The sequence below is a fragment of the Phoca vitulina genome, unplaced genomic scaffold, assembly GCF_004348235.1.
Source record: "Phoca vitulina isolate PV1807 unplaced genomic scaffold, GSC_HSeal_1.0 scaffold6, whole genome shotgun sequence".
Taxonomy (NCBI): Eukaryota; Metazoa; Chordata; class Mammalia; order Carnivora; family Phocidae; genus Phoca; species Phoca vitulina.
The window spans coordinates 34,357,140-34,370,199 of record NW_022589709.1 but is presented as its reverse complement, the minus strand read 5'-3'; the positions used below and the strand labels follow the sequence as shown (position 1 = coordinate 34,370,199).

General features: G+C 39.6%; 2 protein-coding genes across 3 annotated transcripts in view; both read right to left on the bottom strand.

Annotated features, from left to right (window-relative positions):
* The window catches only part of PCSK1 (proprotein convertase subtilisin/kexin type 1), a 39,449-nt gene extending 35,784 nt beyond the window's left edge, over nucleotides 1-3,665 (bottom strand). The window contains exons 1-2 of one of the 2 annotated variants that reach the window (XM_032403967.1): nucleotides 3,217-3,665; nucleotides 288-392 (exon numbers count right to left, since the gene is read on the bottom strand). In XM_032403967.1, coding sequence (XP_032259858.1) covers nucleotides 288-392; nucleotides 3,217-3,396 — 285 coding nt within the window. In that variant the 5' untranslated portion in view covers nucleotides 3,397-3,665. The remainder of the gene's footprint in view (nucleotides 1-287; nucleotides 393-3,216) is intronic. The other variant, XM_032403968.1, reaches the window with a different exon arrangement.
* Nucleotides 3,666-5,362: 1,697 nt separating this feature from the next.
* LOC116632220 (transcription factor BTF3-like) lies at nucleotides 5,363-6,181 on the bottom strand. Its single transcript, XM_032403969.1, has one exon. It carries the CDS (start codon nucleotides 6,097-6,099, stop codon nucleotides 5,611-5,613), a length of 489 nt encoding a protein of 162 aa, XP_032259860.1. The 5' UTR covers nucleotides 6,100-6,181; the 3' UTR covers nucleotides 5,363-5,610.
* Between the last annotated feature and the right edge of the window lie 6,879 nt (nucleotides 6,182-13,060).

Below are 13,060 nucleotides of genomic sequence, written 5' to 3'. Positions count from 1 at the left end.
TCATGTTCTTTGGCTGGATTTGTGAGCTAATATTTTAAACATATATTTTTATATAATATATAAAATTTATTTAACTTAGTCTATCCAGTCCAATCCAGTTATTATGTGCCTTGTGGTTATATTCCTATAGAATTAAAACCCTATTGAAATAACAAGAAACACTACAGACAGATAATTGTGACCACAATAAAAGATAATCACATTTGCAAAGTGTTTTTTGCTCTTGTTGGAAATCATAAAGCAGATAAGTCAGGTTATTTGTTTGAAGACAAATGCACAACACTTACACGGTCATCATCAGATAATCTCTTAGTAATATGAAGGGCACTCCTTCGAGACCTTCGGGGATGGTTTTTATGTTTGAATAAGTAGTGATTTTCAAGTGATCCAATCTATAAAGGAAAAAATATTAAAATAAAAATCCACTTCATCCAAAATAAGTACATATGGGTTAGATTGAAACCCATGCAACTTAGAGACAGGCAATTTTTATTAAGCCCATTCTTTATGAGGAAGACACTGATAGAAGTCTTTGCTCTCTTGTCACTGTGTTAAGTAAGCTGAGCTTACAATATTATCACTTGGGCTCACTGTATACTTGGGGGCTAGTGATATCTCTTTTTCACAGATTTCAGGGGAACTAAATTTGTTTCTGTGTGACAATATTGTGTAGGTAGACATTTCTTTAAAAAAAAAAAATACCCACTTTATCCTGTCAGAGAAGAATAATTTGTGGAAAGCTAGCAAACCCTTTGGGTACTCTATATGATCAGGGTTACATTCAGCTAAAATGATTTGTCATTGTTATAAAATATAGCCATTGAAGCTATAGTGATAATTGTTATAAGCTACTAGTAGAGAACATTTGACTTTCCACTAATTCAAGGTTCTCCATACATGGAGCTGGGGATAGGGGAAAAGTAGCCCTAAGAAAAGATCATCAATGTTTAGCTCTTCCTCTGCTATCAACTGGTTTTGCTTCTGGTCACCTCTCTAATTCTATCTTTATCCTGAGGCCTTCAGGAGCTCAGGGTAGTGATGCTAAATTACTGCCAACAAAGGGAAAAATAAACAGAATCAAGAAAGCACTATCAATCTTTTACAAACAATTATTATTTTTAAAATGTTTGTTAGTAATGCCATTTTAGCTGGAAATGGCTAGAGAAAATATAGCACATGCAAATCCTATGTAAATACAGATTTCCCCCCAACTATTTCTTAAAGTTTCTTGTGACCATTCCTTCCTTTCTTTGAAGATCCTACCAAGAATACTGATTTATTATTTTTTGGTTTGGGATTTGTGATTTTGAAAGCAATTCCCATAATGAATGGTCCAGGTTTGGAAATATGTCTGGGGCTAACAGGTGAGAAAAGAAAAAAGGGATATTTTTGCTCTCTTATCCAATCTCTTTCCACACAGTTACCAGTGCTATTTCGCTGCCCAAAGGATATAGGATTAAGTACCCAGTTATTCCCTCCTTAGGACACACAAGATTTCTATGTTGCCCACAGTAGCTACCATTGCAATTCCACCTACTGCTCACACTCTCCTCAGATCCCAACAATTCCTTGCAGTTTCTTCTAAGCTGCTTTCTTTGCATCTTCCTTGTTTCCTACAATCTGTTTTCTATGCCTTGAGTGCCTTCTACAATCTCACCATGTTCTCCTGGCAATCTTGACTCTTCTTCCTAAACTTTCGGCAAATGTTTCCTCCACTGGGCTTTTTTTCACTCCTCAATTCATGTCCCTCTTCAATCCCTCAATCAACAAATATTGAGAATCCAGGTGCAACTTCTATTACAGCAATTACATGCAATTCCAATTGTTTGTTACTAAACCAATCTCCTCTAGATTCTTGATTCCTTGAAAGTCGCTTTTCTTCCTATTATTCCTCAGACCCTAACAGGGAGCCTGGCACAGAACAAAATCTGGGCAAAAGCAAAAAGTCTTGTTTGGCTCCTGGGACACGGAGAAGTCAATCTGCGTATTGACTTTTCTGCTGGGCATTTTAAAGACAATTTGGCTCATAAAGTTGGGGAATGAAGCCTCTGGCGAGGAGAGGAGTATTCCCCAGCGGATTCGATCTATGGAATCGCCAACGCCCACGCCGATTACTCATCCGTGACTTCAGCGGCGTCTCTACAACCACCTCCAGAAAAAACGCGCCAAAATGTTTTACAACTCCCTCCTCCCCCGCTTTGAGGCACAGTTCCAAGGCAAGGGGCGAGGGCTTGATTCTGAGCCAAGGAAAAGGAAAGCTTAGATTAGAAATCACACCCCCTGGGGTTCCCCCGGGAATCGCACACCTAAGCTGTCACTCTAGTATTGCCTTAACGCCCTTACCCTCCCCCCAGCTATCTATTAAACCAGCTCTCCCTTGGACAGGCAAGTTTTTATCACAAGCTGAAACCCTCGGGGAAGCTATTAGGCATTTGGCTGAATAACAAGAAGGAAAGAAAACCTTTCCCCACAGTCATTTCGGCAGCTTGACCCTTCAGGGGGACTGACCCAGCAAAGTTGTGAAGCTCAGACTTTGCAAGTTCCCGGTGAAGACCCGAACCTCCCAGTAGAGGCGAGGGGAGTTGGTCCCGTGTCTTTCACCCACCTCTTCTCCAGCCCCCTCCCCAGGCCACTCCGCGGACCCCCAGCCTCTGGGTCGTGAGTCCCGGCCTCTGGCGCTCTTCCAATGTCCTGGGCGTGCCCGAAAGGCCGCGGGCGGACATCACCAAGCCTATTTGACCCCTTGCATCAGGATTTAGATCTGATGCTGCCATATTGAAAAAAAAAAAAAAAAAAAAGGAAACAGCCGGCTCCTGACGCAGAGACCAGCTGAGTCCCAGGGGACAGAGCGCAATGCCTCTCCCGGGGGCGCTTGGTTGGTAAGAGCCTGCGTGCATCTCAAGTTCGGTGAACAAGCGTGGAGGGATTTTTCTCCCAAACCACGCGGGAATGGATTTAAATGCCAAAGCGGACGACAGCAAGAATAAGCTTTACCCAGCTGCAGCGGCTTCGTTCTGCCTGGCTGCTTCCAGCCCAAACAATAAATAATGCAAGCCTTCTTTCTCCAAGCGCGCCAGGGGCGAGAGCTGCAGAAGCTTCTGCTCTTTGCCACTGGGCTCAGGAGAGTGCGACCTGGGGCTTCACTTGGGAGATCGCGCGTCAGTCCCGCCAGTCCCCGTGGGCCCCAGAAAGTTTCTGGAAAGTGCAAACTCTTACCTGACCCAAAAGGTCATAGCCCAGCTCCTTTGCTATGGCCGAAGCTGCCTCCGGTCCCCCGGGGATCTCCGCCGCCCATTCATTTACAAACTGCCTCTTCGCTTTTACACTGTTCAGTGCACACCAAGCGCAAAAGAGAGCGAAAGCAGTACACTGCAGAGTCCAGGCTCTTCGCTCCATGGCTCACACACTCGCTTGCACACAAGTCGGAAGGAGATGGGGGAAAGAAGCAAGAAAAGAAGCAAGAAAGGAGAAAAGCCAGAAACACTAGCCCTTTTCACCCTCAGACTCTGGACCACTTCTCGCTCCCGGTGGCTCTGTTAAGAGATAGGAGGCGCGCGAGGAGAGGCTGGGCGGTGGCGAGCGCTCTTTGGTCTCCCGGCTGAGTGGAGCCCCAGCCCTTCCAAGCCGGAATGGAAATGAGTGTTTACACGTCAAATCGACGAAAGCCATCTCTTGACGTCAGATCTACCTGGACTAAGATCTGGATGGTATTCCCGGCGGGGTGGAGAAGCGGCTAAAATAAGCAGGGAAAGATTAAGGAAAGGAAGGAACCGTTTGCTGGGATCAGTTAAGTCGGCTCCCTGACTGACTGTAAATTCTGTAGCCATGAGAAACACCTTCACTTTTCAAAGAGAAGTGCCCCTATTTGAATATTACTACCAAGAACCAAAGGCTGGGAGTTAAAGTACACTTTGCCTTCCTCCTGTCGGTTTTCTTTACATTTACTTAATTATCTCATGGGTTGGGGGGCGGGGAGGGGGGTGAATTCTTATAATAGCCCTGTGGATATCAGCACCTGCTGTGAAGAACAGGGGTCTTAAGTCTGAAATTGGACAGAGACTGGTAGAGCAGAGAGGAGGGAAGCTTCTATTGCCCAGATTCTGATCTAAATTGCCTAAGAAAATAAGCACGTCTGGAAGACATTGTTAAAGCAGTACTTTTAAAAATGTATTTTTAACTAACATTGAAACCACCTAAAAAAACCTCAGTTTAGTTCCTCTTCTCCTCACTTTCTCAACTTAGTAAAACGATATCTAAAATTCTATTCTAGATATTGCAAAGCCTAGTATCACCCCCCTTTACTGTGCTTATCTGAAAATGATTAATCACATGATTTTTAAAAGAAAATTATTTTCTTTAACCATCAACAAGGGGGTCTAGGGACACAAACCCTGTTGTGTTAACTCATGGAGAGAAAGGGCGGGTTTTATTAACTCTGAACTTTCCATTTTTTCTTCAGTAGAGCTCCTCACTTTGGTTTTGAGCTGAAGCTGTGCCATTACTTTTCCATAAAATGCACAGTGTCACTCTGTGGAAGAATGTTTTTTTCGTGGAAAGAGAATTAGCAAAAGTCTAAATGGCCCCCCGCACCTCCCACCCACCCCCACACAGACCCCGAAAATGGATTCAGTCTACCTTGGCTGACTGAGCCTATCTCAATCCTCAGGGGTTGAACCAGGCTGGAAAAGCCCCAGTGTGTAGTATTCAGCACTAAAGAATGGACAGCGCCACACGCGGCTGTGGCCAGAGTGGCCCTTCGGTTTGAGCCTCAGAAACTGCTGTCTTTTTGCAACTAGCCAGAACCAAGCTGTTTCTCATTTGATCTGTGTCTTTCCCCTCTTTTAAATAGAAAAAAATAGGAAATTGACTGCAGGGGGAACTGTGGTTAGGTTCCTGATCGTGACTACTTGCATCGAGCATGTTGGACTCATCCCAAAAGTGAAATTGTGGAGGCTTAAAAGTCTTGTCTGTGAAAGGTTTTTCTTCTCTTGTCTTTTCTTTCTTCTTTTTCCCTTTTCCTTCCTTCCTTCCTTCCTTCCTCCCTTCCTTCCTTCCTTCCTTCCTTTTTTCTTTTTTTTTTTTAAAGCTTCCAACCACGGGGGGGCGCAGCCTATTATAGAGAAAGAAGAAAAAGGGTAAGATTGGAAAGAAGGCATATGAGATTGAAGAGAAAGGAAGCGAGAGATATTCTCTACAGGAAGCAAATAAGACTCGGTGGAGGATGAGACTGAGTAGTGCTAATTCTTCCTTTGCTTTCATGTTTGCAGAAATGTAGACTAGATTGATAATTTCTTTAAAAATAGAGCTTCTTAACAAAAACAAATGTCAATGTTTTTTTTTTGTTGTTTTTTTTTTCCTAGGCAAAGAACTTTATTAACCTTGTTTCAAACTTTATTCCCAGGCTTCTTCAGCTTAACTAGCTGCAAAGAATGAATTGTGTATAAGCAAAAACTGAAAAGAGCTGCAGTGTCCAAGGGGCTTGGGCTTAAAAATATTAGAGATCTAGATTTTATCAGATCCACGAACAAAATTTTAAAAAGCAGTCATAATATAAAATAGCAGCTCCCAGTAACTTCTTCAAGTTTTATGTTCTTCAGAAGTTGACTCAATTCAGTTTGCTTCATTCTTGGAAGCTTCATCAAAATTCTCCACAAGATCTGGAACTTCATCATCATCATCCTCTCCGGTAGCAAGTGGTGCTTTTCCATCCACAGATTGTTTGGGCAGAGCTTCAGCCAGTCTTCTTAAACTAGTCAGACTGTCTGCACCAAGTTGGTTTAAGATACTGGGTAGCATTTCTGTCAGCTGCTTTGTCTCAGCATGGTCTGTAATGGTGAAAGTGTTCGCTGCCAGTGATGCCTGAACTTTGGGGTTGTTAAAGTGGATCACTGTTCCTTGGTTTGTGAACATATTCACTTCTTCAATACCAGAGATATTGTTTACCCCTAACTTCTTTAAGGAGAACTGAAGTTTTTTATCATCTGCTGTAGCCGTCCTATGAACCACCTTCTTCTTTCGGCGAGCAGTTCCTTTCCCACCAATGTGCACTTGTGCTTGCAGTTTGGCGAGTTTCTCCTGGTTCATGATAGTTTCTTTCATCTTGTTGGAGCGGAAATGGGACCACGCGGGGGAATAGGGTTGGCGCTCAGGGGGTCTCAGGCGGACCAGCTGAGATTAGGAGCACACAAAAACAAATGTCAATGTTAATAAGCCATGTGATCCAGTTGAGTGTATAATAATACTGTGTAACTCTCACATGAGATGTTGTGGAATTGGCTGAGATTAATAGCTCTTCTGTCTGCTCTGTAAATTCACATGTGTGAGTGTTGATGGCTGGGTGAGCTTTCTTTTTTTCCCTTTCATATCTCAGCCCAAGTTGTGGCCTTAAGCTCTCTAGGGTATTTCATTCTTATAGCAGACAGATGCTAACTGTGTGCTAGCAAGGCAAAAGAAACTCATGGCACATATTTAAAAAGGTAGGTATGGCTAGAGCAGGAATATATTTGCCCCTTTCTTATTATTGTCCAAGTAAATCAGTTTGGCAGAGCGTTGGCAATGAGTGTCTCATTAATGGGGCATTTGTGTTAAACGGAGCACTGTACAAACCTGGAGTAAACATTTGATTGATATGCCTAATAGGGCAAACTAAATTCTCACAACAAAAGCAGAATATTCCCATCCAAACTATATAAATACTCTCAGTAATTTATTTTTAAATTGTCTCAATTTATCTTATGGACCTTATTTGCCACAATTTCTGGGATGCAGAAGAAGTGAATGTTTGCCAAAGCTAAAGATGCAAATAGGTATAGAATTCATCTTTGTCATATCAAGGGCTAGCCCTATTCTGCTATGTGCATCATAGTTAGAACCTCCAGGCCCATCAGTGTTGTATTTTATACCATGAATTAAAAGAGCCATTTATCACCTTTAAGTTGGTTTGAATAGCATTAGATTCATCTGATTAATTTACATAAAAACAGGGTAATTCAGAAACTGAAGAAAACTGTGTTGCTATTATGAATTATCCAGTGAGTGTTATGTCTTTCATGACCTCTCCCAACTGCCGAGTGATAAAGTTAATCATTTATTATGTTTTCTTGGAGAGAAATAAAACCAAGGCTAGTAAAAGCAGGAAGTAAGAATATACTCAGAGATCTATAATCACCATATCTTTTTAGTATTAGAAAACAAAAATTTTAAAAACTTTTGTTACTATGAAATAGAATATGTACACTAAAGGGCACAAAACAATGTGTGCCATGATTTATCACAAAGTGAACACTGTGTAACCATTCAGGTCAAGAAAAAGAACATTGCTAACCCTTCAGAACAATATCCCAATGTTTTCAAGCCGCATAAGAGGAGTAAGGAAATAACTTAGGCTTAACAATTTTAGTTGTTATGTATATGTACTTGTTTCCTTTGAGTAACAGTAACTATATATTAACACTAGTCTGTAATTAATTAGTCTGTGATTTAAGTAGAAGATACTTGGTAAAAGAACATATTATAGAAGCAAATCTACCTATTGCAGTGTTTCCTAACATAGAAAATAGCAATATTTGTATGGCAAACTGGAGTAAACAAGAGGAAATTTGGGGCCATATGTACGGGATTCTGTAGAGAGATTCATTACATTATCTTCCCTATGATACAATTTTGATAAGAAAATAAAATAGATCGTTTAAAGAAAGATATAAAATTAAATGTAGATAACCTTAAATTTAGAAATATGAATATACTTCCATCAATATAACTTTTTGTCTCAGTTTTTGTGTTTGAAAGCTTATACATCATTCTAATCAAAAGATTTTAACAATGATCTTTTCAAATTTATTTATAGCTGCTGTCAACAAAAAATTATACTTGCACAAGTAGAGAATAAAAATTTTGAAACAACTTTTACAACCATTAAAAATTTTTCAACATTTGATTTTAAATATAGCAATTCTTTTGTTTATTTCCTTTCCAAATTTACCATTGGAATTTCATGGGGATGCTATATATTTAAAATTTACCTAAATTTTATATGTCAAGTATTACAAAATAATACTGAAATTCTAAATTAGAAAATACATGTCCTTTAGAGATGTTATCATGCATCTACATTGCCACAAATGGGTAAAAGTATTTAATGTAGGGGAAGATACACCTACCAGGAGCTCCTGGCTTTCTTTCTCATTATCTGTTCTTCTATGGCCAAATTTTGGTAGGCATGCTATGCTAATTAAGCACATAGAACATGAATTCCTTCAGCACATCCACAGATCCCTTTCTCATGATGAAAAGGGACATGCTTGCAGCAAGCTGCTGAAGTAGGTATCAAGGTGCTAGACACTCAGCTAGGTTGAGCTCACTGCCCTGAGGCCAGACCAATGAGTGATAATCATGATTGCCTAAATGCCAATCTAGTTGGGTCTTTCTCTCAGGACCCCAGGATAAAGCTATTTGCATGGCCTTCCCAGTGGTTGAGAAGACAAATATCTTGAGGGACATCTATAATTCCATTTGGAAAGCTCTGATCTACAGAAAAGGAGGTAAGAGAAAAATAAAGCCAAGTGTGTACACTGAAAGACTTTGAGGTGGATGAATAATTACGAAGGACTTTTGTTGAATAAACTAGACAGAGTTTTGACTTCAATATAGAATTAAATTATTAAAATTGAAGAAATATGTGCTATTAATTCCAAATATTAAAAATTATTGGTTGTTTCTAGTGAAAGTAGATAATTAAATGTAGTCATATACAAGTATTTATCAACAATCTTTCTTTCTTTAGAACAGTTCTTTTTTTTATTTTTTATTTTTTTTAAAGATTTTATTTATTTGACAGAGAGAGACACAGCGAGAGAGGGAACACAAGCAGAGGGAGTGGCAGAGGGAGAAGCAGGCTCCCTGCTGAGCAAGGAGCCCAATGCGGGGCTGATCCCAGGATCATGACCTGAGCCGAAGGCAGACACTCAACCAACTGAGCCACCCAGGCATCCCTAGAACAGTTCTTTTAAAACATGCATTTACTGACTGAGTTTTGGAGTATTCCTGTTTCCATTTCCAAGCATGCTCCTGCTTCCTTTATGCTCTCAAACACTGACATTTTCATATGGAAAGTCCAAGATATAACTGCTTTCTAGGTTCCTGAAGTGCATTTTTCAATGAGAATTGTAGACTCTCAGTAGTGAGAAGTGATCTTAAAAGTATCTAGTTCCTTGGTTCTCAGAGTGTGGTCCACATACCAGCATGAGAGGCATTACTTTGGAGCTTGTTAGAAATTCAGTCTCTCAGCCCTAATCCCAGAACTACTGAATCAGAATTTGCATTTTTAATAAGTCCCTGGTGATTCATATGCAATTAAAGTCTGAGAAGCATTGATCTAGTTAAGCCTCCCCACCCACCCCAATATATGACATTCCTTGGGAATATTCCTGTCAAGAGTGAGGTAATTCATGGTCTCCCAAAACAGTCCTTTCTTTAGTTTGAATTGGCTCAAGTGGTTACAGAGTCCTTCCTTATAATGGCATAAATCTTCCCTCATTACCTACTTCCAGTCAAGCATGCTAATTTTGCCCTATAGCACCACACGGATAAGTCTCAATCTCTTTTATGTATGACAGCTCTTCAGACTTTGAAGACAGATTATTATGTCTTGCCTAACATTTTCCTACTCTAGGTTAAACATCCTCAGTCTTTTTAATGATTTTTGCATCCTGGTTGGTCTTTTCTGGACAGGATCTCTTTGTATATACTTTTTGAAATATGGCATGTGAAATGTAATGTAGTACTATTGGCTAAATCCATGCTGATTAGGGCAAGAATCTCACCTCTTTTTGAAAACTATCCTTCTGCCACTATAGCCTAAAATTGAGTTAGCTTTATTTTTTTCTTACTGAACTTGACTAGGATCTTTATTCATAGTCATATGTACTGCTAAGCCACTTTTTCACCCAAACTTGTACATTTTTTGTGTTTTTGTTATCTGTGTGTATGGAGGCAGGGGTCTAAGTGTAAGACTCATTTCAGCCTCTCACGATATTTTGAATCTTGATTTCATCATCCAGTTATTCTCTCCTAGCTTTATGCTATATACAGATATAGTCAGTTTTCCATTGGTGTCTTCATGCAGGCTATTAATAAGAAGATTTGCAAAGATAGGACAGAAGATAGAGCCACCAGAAACTTCCCTACAAGTTAACTAACTTAATAATTATTATGCATTAGAAACAGTTACTAATTTACCTAATTAAATTATTAAAAGGATAGCAGAAAGACCTTGTCACATGACATGCTGAAGTCCAGGTACATAGTGACTATAGCACTAATTCTCACTGGCATCAGTAGGACTTGCTCTATGTCATGCTAGGTGCCAGTGATCAATATTTATTTTGTGAGTAATAGAAACCAAAATTTTAATAATTTGTTCTGAAAATAATGGTAGTCCACTGATCTAGTTCATGGAATTTTCCTTCTTTTTATTCTTGAAACTGAGAATTTTTGACCACCTCCAGTCTTTCAGTACTGATCCTTGTTCTGCTTTCTAATATTCGTCAGTGATCTCTGACACCGAGTTCAGGTGCCTCCCTGTTAGAATGAATTTATTCTTGAATTGAAATTTACCCATATTACCTGCCTCCTCCTCTTGAATCAGCCCCAAGTAGTAGTAGTATAACAGTATCAGCTGATACATATAACATTTTCATCTATCAAAACAAAAGTCATCTTGTAGGAATCAAAATTATTTTGGTTTTAAAAGACAAAGAGGTGTATCTTAACTGAAACTAGCTTAAGCAGGAAAAAAGAAATATATTGGTTTGTGTAATTGAAGCATGAAAAAAGAGTTGGCCAAGGACAGTGTACCCAGAGACTTAAATAGCATTAGCGAGTGTCTCTCTCTCTTTCCTTCTTCCATTCTCTCTCTCTTCCTCACTTCTCAGGTTCTACATCTTTGTAGCTCTCATTTCTCAGGCTCTTCCAGGGTGAATATGTGACTATTGGCACTTCTGGGATCAGGAGCTTTCCAGCTGGTAATACAAGGAGAAAAAGAGGATCTCTTTTCCATGCTCAATATAAAAGTCCCAGAGAAAAACTCAAGGTGCTAGACTTGACCAATATGTTCACCCTGGACCAATCACTGTAGCCAGGAAGTGTTACTATTGTGATTGGCCAGATGTAGGCCATGTGGCCAAGCTTGTTTTTGAAAGTGGGAGGATGGTATTACTTTCACTAGGATTTATAGGCACATCGTGTGTTTTCAGTAAGAAAAGAGCAATTCCCCCAAGGAAGGAGGTCCCTATAATAATGGAAGGAAGAGTGTTTAGAAATATAAACAACCATGCCCTTCAGCAGGCAGAAAGTATGTAAAGAATAGGCATTGACAATCCTTATTTTTCCATCCTGAATATTATTCTTCCTATAGTTCATGCACGTAAGCATCATTCAAAATTTAAAAGTAATATCAATGTTGAATTAATTTAGATAATATCTACTTTAAAATTATTTAAAGGGGACTTAAGGGTAGGGTTATGAAAAAAAGTTTCTTTTTCTTACTTTTAATTTGAAATAATTTTAGATTCACAAAAAGTTGCAAAAATAGTACACAGAGCACTTACATATCCTTCATTCAGTTTTCTCAAAGGCTTACATCTTACCTGTGGTACAGTCCCCTAAACCAGGACATTAATATTGATGCAATACTATTAATTAATCTATATCTTTCTTCAAGTTTTCTCATGACTAGATTGGAGTTAAACACATTTTTTAGCTAGAAGTAGTGTTATGCCATTCTCACTGCCTTGCGTCAGGAGGCATAGCTCTCCATATGTCTAATTATTCGTGAGGCTAGTTCTGATTGCTTGGTCAAGGTGGCATTGGCCAGGCTATTCTCCACTATGAAATTACTATTTGAGAAAGAATATTTCGGTGCAAAAATAATTGTTGAAGGGATGATGAGAAGAGCCACAGTATATTAATAATATCTAAATTTATATTTTTTAGATAAAATGAAAATAATTGCACGTCCATAGATATTTGTGTTTATGACCCTAACTAGTTATTATTCTGCATGTCAGGAGATTGCTTCTCGGTCTTGCTGATTGTATTTCTTGCTTGTCATATCTGGGATCAAGATTGGCCCACCCTTTTAACCACAATTAGAGACAATTGTTTGAGGCCTGCTTTTCCTTGCCGGTTTACAATAGCTTCAGTGCAATCCTTCAAGGATTGTCATTTATTCAAATGATAAGCAGAGTAATTCCAACATTCACATTCACGGAAGGGAGATGAGAGGCAAAGGTAAAGTTAAGTTCAGTCCACTGTTGCATGTCCCTCAGCAGCCTTGCTAGAAAGAAAGCCTAAAGAAGACCAGTCTGATGCGAGGGGAGGGGAGGGAACTCAGCTGCTTCCTACTCTAGTACAGGCAACTCAGTTCTCGGCTGCTTATCTCTGCTCTCCTCTCCTGGGCCTCTTTGACCACCACCTACTGGAAAGAGAAAACAAACCCATGAAAGCAGAATCAGTCCACAGCACATTACTTTAAAAATTCTAAATTGGTTTCTGACAAACTCAAGAGATGTTTCATAAAAATCTGGAAAATATAAGTTTGAATTCCCTTACAACAACAGGAATCCCCATCATTCTCTCACACAAGGAGACAAAGTATCAATTTCTGCAGTTCTGTTTACCCTCCACTTTTTTTTCTTATGGCCGAGTTCAGGTATCCTTAACTCTATCAAAAGTGGGAAAACAAAACACAGCAGAGGGAACCAAGTGTTTGAAGACAAGATTCTCTTAAGCCTGACTTACTCCATTCAGTTACGGTATCTGCCTATCTCCTCTGAATATTTGTGCCTGCATCCCTTTCCCCAGAGCTACCTGCAGACTCTTTCCTATACTGTTCAGACTTGGCCATGCTGTATCCTTATCATAGCAGGAAAGAGGCAAAGATCAGCGGGTCCGATATCTTAAGCAAACATGAATTAGCCAGGTCTGGGTTGTTACATCCCAGGGAGAAACTAACAGGTGGCAAGAGTTCATTCCCAGGCCCTGAATTTAGGAAAGAAATGAG

Coding starts and splice junctions, on each gene's coding strand:
- LOC116632220 (XM_032403969.1), bottom strand. CDS start 6,099: ATGAAAGAAACTATCATGAACCAGGAGAAACTCGCCAAACTGCAAGCA.